Source organism: Salpingoeca rosetta (genome assembly GCF_000188695.1).
Source record: "Salpingoeca rosetta unplaced genomic scaffold supercont1.29, whole genome shotgun sequence".
Lineage (NCBI taxonomy): Eukaryota > Choanoflagellata > Craspedida > Salpingoecidae > Salpingoeca > Salpingoeca rosetta.
The window spans coordinates 373,405-385,904 of record NW_004754905.1 but is presented as its reverse complement, the minus strand read 5'-3'; the positions used below and the strand labels follow the sequence as shown (position 1 = coordinate 385,904).

At 58.0% G+C, this 12,500-nt stretch overlaps 3 protein-coding genes across 3 annotated transcripts in view; 1 reads left to right on the top strand and 2 right to left on the bottom strand.

Annotated features, from left to right (window-relative positions):
- The window catches only part of PTSG_12840 (uncharacterized protein), a gene marked incomplete at its 5' end in the record, with an annotated part of 14,010 nt that extends 8,149 nt beyond the window's left edge, over positions 1-5,861 (bottom strand). The window contains 10 exons of the mRNA XM_004989375.1: positions 1-174; positions 377-473; positions 752-797; positions 1,055-1,144; positions 1,413-1,629; positions 1,889-1,993; positions 2,260-2,401; positions 2,592-2,657; positions 2,822-2,852; positions 3,084-5,861. The exon at positions 1-174 is cut by the window's left edge and continues 166 nt beyond it. Of these exons, the coding sequence (XP_004989432.1) occupies positions 1-174; positions 377-473; positions 752-797; positions 1,055-1,144; positions 1,413-1,629; positions 1,889-1,993; positions 2,260-2,401; positions 2,592-2,657; positions 2,822-2,852; positions 3,084-5,861 (3,746 nt within the window). The remainder of the gene's footprint in view (positions 175-376; positions 474-751; positions 798-1,054; positions 1,145-1,412; positions 1,630-1,888; positions 1,994-2,259; positions 2,402-2,591; positions 2,658-2,821; positions 2,853-3,083) is intronic.
- A 63-nt stretch (positions 5,862-5,924) lies between these two features.
- PTSG_09177 (uncharacterized protein) lies at positions 5,925-8,230 on the bottom strand (the record flags this gene model as incomplete). Its single annotated transcript, XM_004989374.1, has 6 exons — positions 5,925-6,026; positions 6,343-6,401; positions 6,617-6,668; positions 6,985-7,043; positions 7,950-8,093; positions 8,131-8,230. 6 exons carry the CDS (start codon positions 8,228-8,230, stop codon positions 5,925-5,927), a joined length of 516 nt encoding a protein of 171 aa, XP_004989431.1.
- Positions 8,130-12,254, top strand: PTSG_09176 (uncharacterized protein; the record flags this gene model as incomplete). The annotated part of the gene is made up of 12 exons (XM_004989373.1): positions 8,130-8,364; positions 8,531-8,656; positions 9,048-9,193; positions 9,613-9,719; positions 10,060-10,162; positions 10,313-10,391; positions 10,552-10,707; positions 11,017-11,125; positions 11,354-11,441; positions 11,671-11,727; positions 11,854-11,955; positions 12,216-12,254. Exons 1-12 carry the CDS (start codon positions 8,304-8,306, stop codon positions 12,252-12,254), a joined length of 1,173 nt encoding a protein of 390 aa, XP_004989430.1. The 5' UTR covers positions 8,130-8,303.
- Positions 12,255-12,500: the final 246 nt, after the last annotated feature.

Here is a 12,500-nt window from a genome sequence, read left to right as displayed (position 1 = left end):
CGGCGCAACTTTGCCTCCTCCTCCTCCGCCCGCTTCCGCTCAGCCTCCTCCTGGCCCTTCTCCAGACACACGTCAATGAGTTGCATCAGGACGAGGGCGCCGCTCTCCTGGAACCAGTCAAGCAGCGGCTCGTACTCCTCAGCCTTCAGCACGGGCAGGTGCCGGTGCCGGAACCTGTTGGTGTGGTGGTGGTGGTGGCATGTGCACATATGTTGGGGGAGGAGATGGGGAGGTACATCGGTGGTCAGTGCCGCTGGTGAGGTGTGTCGCCGTTGAGATATGGTGCATGGCACAGGAACACACGCAAACACATACAAACACACGCAAATACATACAAACACACACACGCACAAGAACTCAGAAGTGGCACCACAACTCGACAGTGAGTGTGCCGGTGCGTGCGTCCTTGTCGTATGCGAGCGGCAGTTCCAGCGTCGTCCGTTCAAACTCTTCCGGCTCGAGATGGATGGCCGCTGCACACAAGCACGAAGAGGGAGGGGGATAAGGGTGCGAGCCGGTGATGTGATGTGGTGAGAGAAACAGGGTGATGTGATGTGGTGAGAGAAACAGAGAGAGAGAGAGAGTATGTGTGTGTGTGTGTGTATGTGTTGGATGCCCAGCTGGCTACACGACGCCAGGATGCGCACTTCTCCAATAACAATGCACACACACACGCACACACGCACGCACACACACACACACACACCATCCATCCCTCCCCTCGCCAAACTTGAGAGAGCACAATGCGCACCTGATGCAAACGTGGTCCAGCGGCGGTGGTTCTTTTGCAGCAGAATCTGTCGCACAACCATAGCATGCACGAAGAGCGGCACCGCGAGGAGTGAGAAGACGCGATCTCAAGGGGCGGAGAGTGGTTGGTGAATGCATCAGCTCGACGACGAAGACGATCTTGCAGGTCGAACGCAGTCAAACTTACACACGCCATCACACACCATCACGCGCAAACACATGCACACACACACGCGCGCGCGCGCACGCAAACACCGCCACACACGCCATCCCCGGCCGCGTGTGCCACCAAAGACCACGTCACCTTGACATATCCGCACGAGAGATCGGCCGCCGTTGCCCGCACGTCAAACTCAAACCGCTCAGCAAACGTCACCTGGCTCGACCCTTTCTTCTGCTCGCAGGCGCAGGCGGTCAAGTACGCGAGTGTATGTGTGTGTGTGTGTGTGTGTGTGTGTGTGCATGTGTGTGCGTGAATGAGTGTGAGTGTGTGTGGACGTGAGAGAGAGTGTGTGAGTGTGTGTGTGTGTGTGTGAGTGTGAGTGTGTGTGTGTGTGTGTGCGTGTGTGTGTGTGTGTGTGTGGTCTTGAACACACACGAACCACCCCCGCCCCCTGCCGCCAACACACGAACACACACATACATACATACACACACGGTACCTGCGAGGCGGCCGGCTTCGTCGTTGATATTCCCTCAACAAACCCGTTGAGCATGACAATGCAACGCATGTCGCCCTTGCTGCCCGGGAGTGCGGCCCTCTGCAGCCCGAGCACGATGCGACGCGTGGAGTAGCGGGCATTGCGGCCGTCAATCGAGGCCAGCAACGCCCGCTGCCACTGCAGTCGCGCAGACAGCAAGTTGCACCGCAGCAGCAGCCTTGGTTGGCGAAGGGGTTTGTTCGGTAAAGTGTGGTTGGTGAGTAGGGGAGGTGAGAAACGGAGGTGAGTTGAGGCTGCGTGTACGTGTGTTGGGGTGTGTCTCGCAGTGCACACGCATGTGCACACACGCACATGCACACACGTGCACACACGCACATACACACACAGACATGCAATACATGTCCACCATTCGAGCACCTCCGCGTCACCATGGCATTCCAGTCATCACCACCACGATGATGAATTGTTGTACGCACCTCCTGTTGCCGAACATGAGGGAGCACACTTGGCGGTAGAGCGGGTGGTGCATGAACACAGACGGGTGCAGCGGCCGCACCTCGCACTGGTCAAGCGAAATTTGCCTGGTCACAAGAGAGGCAAGCGGTGGTGGTGATGGTGATGGTGATGGTGATGGTGATGATCGCGTAAGGTGGGGCCGCGTGCGTTGAGGTTGTTATCGAGACAGCAGTCTTGTTCGTAGTGCCCTTCAACAGACAGCACGATGTGCACACACCAAAACAACACACAAACACAACAGACACACACACGCGCGCACACACACACACACACACACACACACACACACACACACAACACGCATGCGCACACGTGTCACAGTGCCACTCACGGTGGGACGGGCTCCTGCGTCTTGCTCGGCCGATCTGTGTCGCTGCGTGCGCCGCCTCGTACGAGCCGCGCAATCATGGCCGGGATCCCACCGCTGGTCTCGTTCCGTCGTGACGCCGAGGGCGTACGCGCAGACGGCGGGCCTGTGGGCGGTCGCGGTGGTGGTGGTGGTGGTGGTGGTGATTGGGAGAGCAATGGTTGATATGTTTGTTGGAGTGCAAGCAACCAACTCCAAGTGCATCACAGCGCTACAACAGCGCACGAAGATATATTTGTCCCCACCCCCACACCCCATTTCACCCATGACGCCTGAGGCACCGCATGTCAACGCACCCTGTGCATCTGCCCCCTCTGCAGCGACGGGCGCGTCGTCATAAATCTCCCAGAACCGGTCGGGATCTGGTGATGGTGGCAGGGGTGACGACGTTGTGTGGTGAGTGAGCATCCAAGTTGCTGTTGGAGCGAACAAATACACGCACAATCACAAATGAATGCACACACGCACGTACGCACACACGCACTCTTCTTCTCTCCACAATCACCCCAGCACCCTGAAGCGTTACCTTGCATGAGCTTCGCTTCCTCCTCGGCCGTCTGAAACAACACAAGACGCGGCAACATGTCAAAGTGCCGTTGATGTGAGACCGTGACGATCAGTCGGTACACAACGCACGCATACATACACACACCACACACACACACACATGTGCACACTCGCACACGCACACTCGCACACACACAGCACACACACACACACACACACAAACAACATACAAACAACCCCGCCCCCCCCTCCCCCCGCCTTTCCATTCCACACATTCTGACCGGCTTGTGCTTGAGGAGGTGGAGCGTGTTGCCTGCCAATATGAGGTAGCGGCGTTCAAAGCTGAGCGTCGACGGGTGCGACACGCTCTCCTTGCGTCGCCTTCCCTTCTTCCGCCCGCTTTCACCGCTTGCACTGCCACTGCTACTGCCCTTGGCGCCACCACCACCATCACCACGACCACCACCGCTGCCGCTGCCGCGGGTACTGTCCTTGCCACCACCCAAACCGCTCATCAGACCGCTCACAATGCCTCCGTGGCCATGTTTGCGGCCGCCCGTCACGCCACCGCCGCCCCTGCCCTTATCAGCACCAACACCAACACCGCCAGCAGCAGCCACGGCGGCGCTGTCGCCAAGGCTCTGTGATCGCCGCTTGCTCGCAATGCGACGGGCGGCCCCCGGCACAACCGCACCACCGGCATCCGACAGCGCACTGCGCACGCCAGACGCAACACCATGTGGTTGCGCAGACGTTGCTGTTGTTGTTGCTGTTGCTGTTGCCGCTGATGATGAGAGCGTTGATCGCTCCGGTGCTGCTGTGGTTGCGGGCCGCGTGGTTGTGTCCACCGCCCCTCGCGCGTCGCCTTTGCGCCGCGTTACCGGTGCCGTGGTGGGCGGGGCTGATGCCGTGGATGACGCAATCGCAACGGAAGCAGCAGCGGTCGATGGCGCTGGTGTTGCTGTATCCGTTGTTGTTGTTGCTGTGGATGCTGGTGTTGGACTGTACTGCCCATGCCCTGTCGCCGTCATTACGCGTGTGCCGCCCGTGTGCGGCGTTGCAACGGTGACTTTGGACGTCGAGACACTCGCTGCTGCCGATGGCGATGATGACGACAGCACCGGCCGCTGCAACGCACCCTTACCCGTGGTCTTTCCACCACCATCACCATGACCGCCACCATTACTGCCATCGCTCTTGTTGCCGACCTGCTTGCTCGTGCCAGCAACACCTGTTGGGGCGGCGACGGCTGGTGGTGGGGTGGAAGCGGTGACCAGCTCGTCGATTGGCGGGAAGAACGCGCCACCGGTCACGGCGGACGTTCTCTCCGCCAAGAGCGTCGCTGGCGCAGATGACGTGGACATGGTGTACCCACGCGTCTTCACACCATCATCGCCATCACCATCGCCATGACTGCCACTGGTACGACCACCACCACCGCCGTCGCTGTCGCGTGCGCGGTGTGTGCTGGTGCCAGTGCGAGCCGTGCGGTGCTTGCTGCCGTGGCGGTGGCTGCGGTTATGGCGGCGATCGCTGCGCACCCGCGGGGGATGCGACGGTGACGACGCACAAGACAAGGGGGAGGTGGGCACGGCCAGCTGCTGCTGCTTCTGTTGCTGACTTGCTGTGGATGCAAGCAGAGATGCCGCCACAGCGCCAGTCGTGCTGCCGTCGTCGCCATCATCACCGCCCATCATGTCCTGCTCATCGTCGTCGTCGTCATCGTCACTGGCTGTGACCAAGTCACTGTCACTGCCACTATCGCTATCGCTCTCACTGTCGCTCTCATCACAGTCATCATCATCGTCGTCGTCATCATCATCAGCATCGTCAACATCGTCATCACAGTCATCATCGTCATCACAGTCATCATCGTCATCATCGTCATCATCGCCACGGTCTCTGCTGTGGCCAGCTTCCTTCACATCACGGGTCAGTACAAGTGGTGGTGGCCGCTTTCGTCGCTTCTCACCGTCACCACCACCATCGTCACCACCACCATCACCACCATCACCATCACCATCATCGCCCTCCACCTCCTCATCCACCTCCATGACCACATCCATCCCGCCACCGCCACCGCCGCGCCCCTTGCGAGAGCTCCGTGACGGCGGCGACAGTGGCGATGATGATGACGACGCTGCCGGGGGCTGGGACGGCTGGGACGGTGATTTGGGTGAGGGGGTGGCAGACACGTGCTGACTACCACCGCGACGGTCGCCATCACCGCCACCAACTTGTCCCCGTTCCCCAATGTCACCTCCCTCCACCTCCACCTCCCCTCCCTCCACCTCCACCTCCTCTTCCTCCTTACTCTCCTTCCTGCGCTTGCGTTCAAAGAGCGGGCTGCGCGTTCGGCGGGTGCTGTCGTTGTCGCTCGTGTGTCGTGACCCCGTCAGCCCCTTCGCCGCCGCTGCAAAGATGCGACGCATGGCACCGGGCCGTGTGTGCTGCTGCTGCTGCTGCTGCTGCTGCTGTTGTCGCTGGGGAGATGTGGCGGTGGACGCTGCTGCCGATGTTGCTGCGGATGACGCGTGGGACGAAGCGCTTCGAGACGGGCCCTTGCTCCCACCGACGCTCACACCACCGCCACTCACACCAACACCGACACCGACATCGCCGCTGCCGCTGCCGCTGCTTCTGGGCCGTGGTCGCACGCCGCCGCGTCCGCTGTCGTCGAACATCGCCACATCCCGGCCATCATCGACGCCTTGGTCCCGTGTTGCTTGACTGCCCTTCTTTCCATCACCACCGGCACGCTTGCTGCCACCCCGACTGCTGCTGTTGCTGCTGCTCCTGTTCCCGCCGCCGTGGCTACTGCTGCTGCCGCTCGACGCATTCCTGCGCGCACGCGAGCCACCGCGTGCTGTGACCGCTGCTGCCGGGGGCGACGTGAGTGATGGCGACGGAGCAGATGTTACTGTTGGCGCGCGTCGTGGCCGTGAGGATGACGATGCCGATGCAGTCGGTTGAGACGACGGTGGCGGGTCTGTTGCAGCCGTTGTTCCTGGTAGCCGCTCGACTGCGACGTCCAGCCACCCGCGGAAGTTCAGCATCATGGCCGTGCGGGCAGACTGCTGATGATGGGGCTGATGGAGACGATGGGTGGAGTACACGCGGTGTCAAGTGCTCGCTGTTCGTCTGTCGCCTGCTGCGTCGCCGTCGTTGGTGTTGCTGTGTTTCAGTTGGCTGAGGTGGGGTGCGGGGCGAACACTGGTGGTGCCCTGTTGAGGTGCAAGAACGCAGGGGGGGGGAGGGGGCAGACGTGTCGATATGGTCCCCAAATGGGGTGCGTTGTTTGTCACAGGTACGCGCTTGAAGGCGGTTCAATATGACGCGCCCTGTCCCCACTGCACGGGGGGAGGGGAAGGGAAGTAACCGGGATCCGTGTAATGTGGTGCGATGCTGGAGAGGGGGGAGGGGTTGTATGTGATGGAGCTGTCTGCTGTGCAACCCCAAAAGCTTACGCGCACGCGCGCCCACGTCTTGCTTGTCTGTGTGCTTGCTTGCCCGTGATATTGCCTCAACGAAACCACACACAGCCTGTCTGCCGGCCTGTTCTCGCTTGATGCTGGTGTTGTCAATGTAGGTTGCCTTGGCTGTGTGGGAGAAGGAGGTGGGGTGGGGAGAGCACGCAGGCGCGCGTGAGTGAGTTGACTGATGATGGATGCAGGCGCGAAAGTGTGATCGCCTCGGCCCTCCCCAAGCAGTGCAATGCAATGACGTTTGTGGTGTGTGTGTGTATGTGTGTGTGTGTGTGTGTGTGTGTGTGTGTGCGTTCGAGTGGTAGGGAGGTAGGGTTGATGCTGGTTACAGATGTTCTGTACCCTTGGTGAGTGGGGTGCGGGGCGAACACTGGTGGTGCCCTGTTGAGGTGCAAGAACGCAGGGGGGGGGAGGGGGCAGACGTGTCGATATGGTCCCCAAATGGGGTGCGTTGTTTGTCACAGGTACGCGCTTGAAGGCGGTTCAATATGACGCGCCCTGTCCCCACTGCACGGGGGGAGGGGAAGGGAAGTAACCGGGATCCGTGTAATGTGGTGCGATGCTGGAGAGGGGGGAGGGGTTGTATGTGATGGAGCTGTCTGCTGTGCAACCCCAAAAGCTTACGCGCACGCGCGCCCACGTCTTGCTTGTCTGTGTGCTTGCTTGCCCGTGATATTGCCTCAACGAAACCACACACAGCCTGTCTGCCGGCCTGTTCTCGCTTGATGCTGGTGTTGTCAATGTAGGTTGCCTTGGCTGTGTGGGAGAAGGAGGTGGGGTGGGGAGAGCACGCAGGCGCGCGTGAGTGAGTTGACTGATGATGGATGCAGGCGCGAAAGTGTGATCGCCTCGGCCCTCCCCAAGCAGTGCAATGCAATGACGTTTGTGGTGTGTGTGTGTATGTGTGTGTGTGTGTGTGTGTGTGTGTGTGTGCGTTCGAGTGGTAGGGAGGTAGGGTTGATGCTGGGGTGTGGATGTGATTGGTTAGGGTTGATGCTGCTGATTCGTGCAATGTCGACATGGGACGGGTGCGTGTAGTGTGTAGTGAGCCATGTGACACACATGTCGAAGGCAAAGCACGATACAGGCTGTGCTTTAGGTTGCTTACACGATTGCTGCCTGCGCGAGTCTGTGCTTGTGTGTGTGTGTGTGTGTGTGTGTGTGTGTGTGTGGGTGGGTGGCACCTCTCTGCGAGAACAAAGCGTGTCTACCTGCCTGCGCACCAACAAGCAAACACAACGAAACCAAACCAAAAGGAGGGTGTTTGAGGACGATGGTGAGAATGATGAGCTCATTGATCACACATCACGCACGCAGAGATGGCACGATACGACAATCCCCACCACGCACACGCACGCTGCTGCTTGGTTGGTTGGTTGGTTGGTTGGTTGGTTGGTTGCAGTTGCCTCTTTGTTCTGCTCTGCTGTGTGTTGCCCATCCATCAAAATCACACAAGAAGCAAGGCAAGAACACAAGCAAAACATGAGAAGACAGAAGGGCACAGAAGAAGAACGAACAGACGCGGAACGAAATTGCGATGACGTGAGAGACGTGGGCGCACACGCAATCGTTTCCCATGCGTGCATGAGCAACACCAACAAAACGGGGTGCATCGCGACCCAAGCGAAGCGAACAACACATCTTAAACACCAAAACACGCACCAAGCAGCAGGCACCCACCGCTGCTCCTTGTCCCGAAGGTGTGGCGTATGGCGTTGCCGGTGCGAAGGCAGCGGTGCGAAAGTCGGGGTGCGTATCTGACAATTGTGACAATTGCGCCCACAACAACGAGGCCCCGAATAATGGCTAGAAATTTATACGAAAGTATTCGCTATATTTCTACAAACAACAAACGACCAGCGGAGGATGAGGAAACTGGGTGGTGGTTGTGGTTGTTGTTGTGGGAGGTGGGCGTTGGCGAACGAGAACAAGAAGGGCAGCATGGCTGATCGTGGTGGTCGTGGTTGTCGTGGTGTGGTGGGTGTCGCAGTGGTGATGGTAGTAGTGTCGGTATTGATGGGAGCCGTGTGTTTGCCGTCGCCGGTGGCTGCCACCTGCAGCTCAGCATGTCCACCAGGTATGGAGCGAGGGAGGTGTGTGTGTGTGTGTGTGTGTGTGTGTGTGTGTGTGTGTGTGAGAGTGTGTGGTTGTGTGAACGTTTGCTGCTTCTTGAAACGGCTGAGTGAGCTCTTTATGCGCACGTGGTTGGTTCACACGTTCTACTTGTCATGTGCTTGGTGCAGGGCAAGGTTGTGGCGCCTCTGGAGAGATTGGCACGTCCTGTGTGGACTGCGACCCGGGATTCTGGTCCAGCAGCACAGATACCACGGCATGCACCGTCTGTGCAGACTGCACCTTCCTCCCCAACCGTGCGTTGCCGTTGTTGTTGTTGTTGTGTGTGAATGCGTGGCGTGACTGTGTGCGTGTGTGTGCGTGTGTGTGCGTGTGTGTGTGTGTGTGTGTGTGTGTGTGTGTGTGTGTGTGTGTGTGTGCGTGCGTGTGTGTGTGTGTGTGTGTGTGTGTGTGTGTGTGTGTGTGTGTGTGTGTGTGTGTGTGTGTGGCGTGACTGCGTGTCTCCTTTTCCGTTTCCATCTCTCTGTTTCCCGCTTCTCCTGCGTTAACGTTTCCTTGTTACCTTTCTTCCCCAAGCAAACACCCATTCTCGTGCATCATGCAAACGTGTTTATGTCACAGCAGCTGCTGTTTTTGTGGGCTCCCTGTCACCGCCATCTCACCCCCGTTCCCAACCAAACACCAAAGACTTTGAGGAGGAGGCGTGCACGACAACGTCCGACACAGTGTGCACGGAGTGTCGCACATGCACGAGCGAGGAGTACAAGACTGCCGACTGCACCGACACCACGGACACTCAGTGCGAGGCATGCATTCAGTGTGACTTTGGCGAGGTAAGATGTACACGTGTACGTGCGTGTGTGTTTGTACGTGCGTGTGTAGGAAGGGAGATGTTAGTGCGAGTGAACTACGCTTTGTTGGTTGTCGTGATTGTGCACCGCTTGTCGCGCAGCTGGATTCGGTTGGGCCGGACGCAGCTGCACATTGCTGTCCCTTCCATCAGCGGCCACCTGACCTCGTCTCTCTTGTCTCTCTTGTCTGAATGACCCACCATACTCCTTGCCCATACACCTTCCCTTCATCACAAACACACACTCCCACTGACACACACACACATATGCACGCACACCATACACAAATGCACACACACACACCACACACACCACACAAACACACAAATATACACACACACACACACACACACACACACACACACACACACACACACACACACCACACGCGCCCGCCTCAGGTTGAGTCTCGGGCGTGCGGTGGCTCTGACGGTACACAGAATCGCGAGTGCCGCGCGTGCTCCGGGAACGAATACCACGCCCACCCAACCGACACCGCCTGCAGCTTGTGAGGCAGACGCTTCCAAGAGGAATGGGGGATGCGAAGGGGCGGGGGACGTTGGAAGTGGAAGTTGGGGTGGAAGGCTGTTGTGCGCTGTAGCTGTATATACGTATGTGTGTGTGTGTGTGTGTGTGTGTGTGTGTGTGTGTGTGTGTGTGTGTGTGTGTGTGTGTGTGTGTGTGTGTGTGTGTGTGTGTGTGTGTGTGTGTGTGTGTGTAAACAACCTCTGCGCAAGTACATTCACTGTCGGTTGTCACCACACTTGCGCCCACATTGAAACGCGTCCCGTCGCCACATTCACCTCCGGCCCCATCTCTCGTGCCGTCATATTCGCCATCGTGCGCAGCTGTTCGCAGTGCACCGCTGACCAATATGAGGCCGCAACGTGCACTCCCACATCCGACCGGCAGTGCTTCAACATCACAACTTGCACAGACGCGCAGTATGAGGTGTGTGTGTGTGTGTGTGTGTGTGTTTATGTGTGTGCTCTGTTGTTCCTCGCCACCGTTCACCACCACATGTCTCCACCACCACCACCACCATCATCATCATCAATCACCACCATCAATCATCATCATCATCATCATCATCAATGTCAGACGGTGGCGCCAACAGCGACGAGCGACCGCAACTGCACGGACTGCACAGACACATGTCCACAGGGGCAATACATCGGAGGTGAGGATGAGAATAGTTGCTGATGGATGTGCTGATGGATGTGCTGGTGGTTATGTGTTACCACGTTCCCTGACGCACACACACACACACACACACACACAAGCACACCCTTATACACGTACTCATTATACCCACTCCCCTTCTTTCCCGCTCCCCTCAGTTCCTTGCTCTGCCTCCGTTGACGCCGCCTGTACGCCGTGCACGACGGTGGACGCGTGTGGCGCCGACGAGTTTCTTGATGGTTCATGCGGGGGTCACAGCAACACCGTCTGCCGCATGTGCACCACCTCGTGTCCGCCAGACCACTACATTGCAGGTGCGGTGCACACGGGAGGCGTGTGTGCGTGTGTGTGTGTGTGTGTGTGTGTGTGTGTGTGTGTGTGTGTGTGTGTGTGTGTGTGTGTGTGTGTGTGTATGTGTGTGTGTGCCGAATGGGCTTTGCGTGCTGGCGAAATTGCTTGTGTTATGTTGTGTGTATGTGTTGGCTTGGTTGCTTGTCTGTTTATCTTTTGCTTTGCTTCTCTTGCATCGTGTTCAACCATGCGTCTTCCCTCGTCCCACGCTCACACCCCTTCCACCCCCCCCCCCACGCCCCTCCTCAATCCCCCATGCAAACCCGCTACAGCCAACTGCACGTCGTACAACGACACCATGTGCCTTCCGTGTCTGCGTGATGACGACTGCCCCGACGGACAAGTGGCGCTCGGGTCCTGCTCCCTCCACAGCAACACCTTGTACGCCAGTGGTGATGTTGATGACGGTGCTCATGGCGATTGGTGTCGTGGTTGGAAGGGGCTGTGAAACACCATGTGTATTGGAGGAATGTGCAGTGGTGCGCTGTGTTGCATTGATGAACCTTCTCGTGTCGTTGAATGTCTGCCTCAGCAACTGCTTGCGTTAACCTCATCCCCACATCACCCCATCTGCCTCCCTGTGATGTGCTGCGCGTGTGTGTTCGATAGCTGTGCGCCCACGCCGCCGCCGTCACCGGTCCCGATTTCCACCGATGCCACGCCCTCAGATGATGCAATCAACTACATCACGAAGCAGGTTGGTGCGGGCGATGTGTGCATGCATGCATGTGAGGGCGTGTGTGTTTGTGTGTCTGTGTGTGTGTGTGTGTCTGTCTGTGTGTCTGTGTGTCTGTGTGTGTCTGTGTGTGTGTATGTATGTGTGTGTGTGTGCGGACACCTGCACGTGTTTTTCTACAATCACAGCTCCACTAACGCCGCCATCGCCACATTGCTGCGCGTGTGCGTGCGTGTGAACACATGTGCAGAACCCGTCCGCGCTCCTCCGCCTCAAGTCCGCGCTGCAGCCGTGCACCACATGCCAGGTGACGCACGCGCATGTGTGTGTGTGTGTGTCTGGCTGTCTGTCTACCTGTGTCGGTGTAAGCATACTCTCCCTCCTTACCAACGCTACCTCCATCCTCCCCCCCCCCCTCACACCTCCACGTCAGTCCGCGCCCATGACGGCATTTGGAAACGCGCCCCTCATCCTGGACGTGGACGGCGTGGCAACAGGTGTTGATGATGATGATGATCTTCGAGCATGCGATGATGTGACAGCAGACACTCAACTTGCCATTCCCCCGCCCTCCACAATCCCATCTCGCCCTTGTCATCAACAACACAATTATGAATTTGATGCGCGATTATTACGGCACCATGCTCGCATCCGTCGACATTGTCCTCTGCAAGCAGGTGCAGTGCTTGTCTGTCAATGGTTGTGTGCCCGTGTGTGTGTGTGTGTGTGTGTGTGTGTGTGTGTGTGTGTGTGTGTGTGTGCAGGTCCGTCAGACCTTTTTCATTTGTGGTGAAGGCCAGCGCGATTGCTGCAATATCGGGGTCCCTTTATTGACAATCCTGAAATCTCTCTAATAATTAGTGTGTAATTGGCAATCGACCCACTCGATGAATGCAAAACAAAAAATTGATTGAAGAATACAGTTGCGTGACGTGGCAACGGGGAAAGAGGGGAGCTACCGGATCGATGGGCGCCGAAAGTAGGCCCGAAGAATCAAGAAGATGACCCGTCATAGAGCCCCGAACAAGAACACGCTACGAAAACACATGTAAATGGTCATCCAGAAGAGACTACAGTATC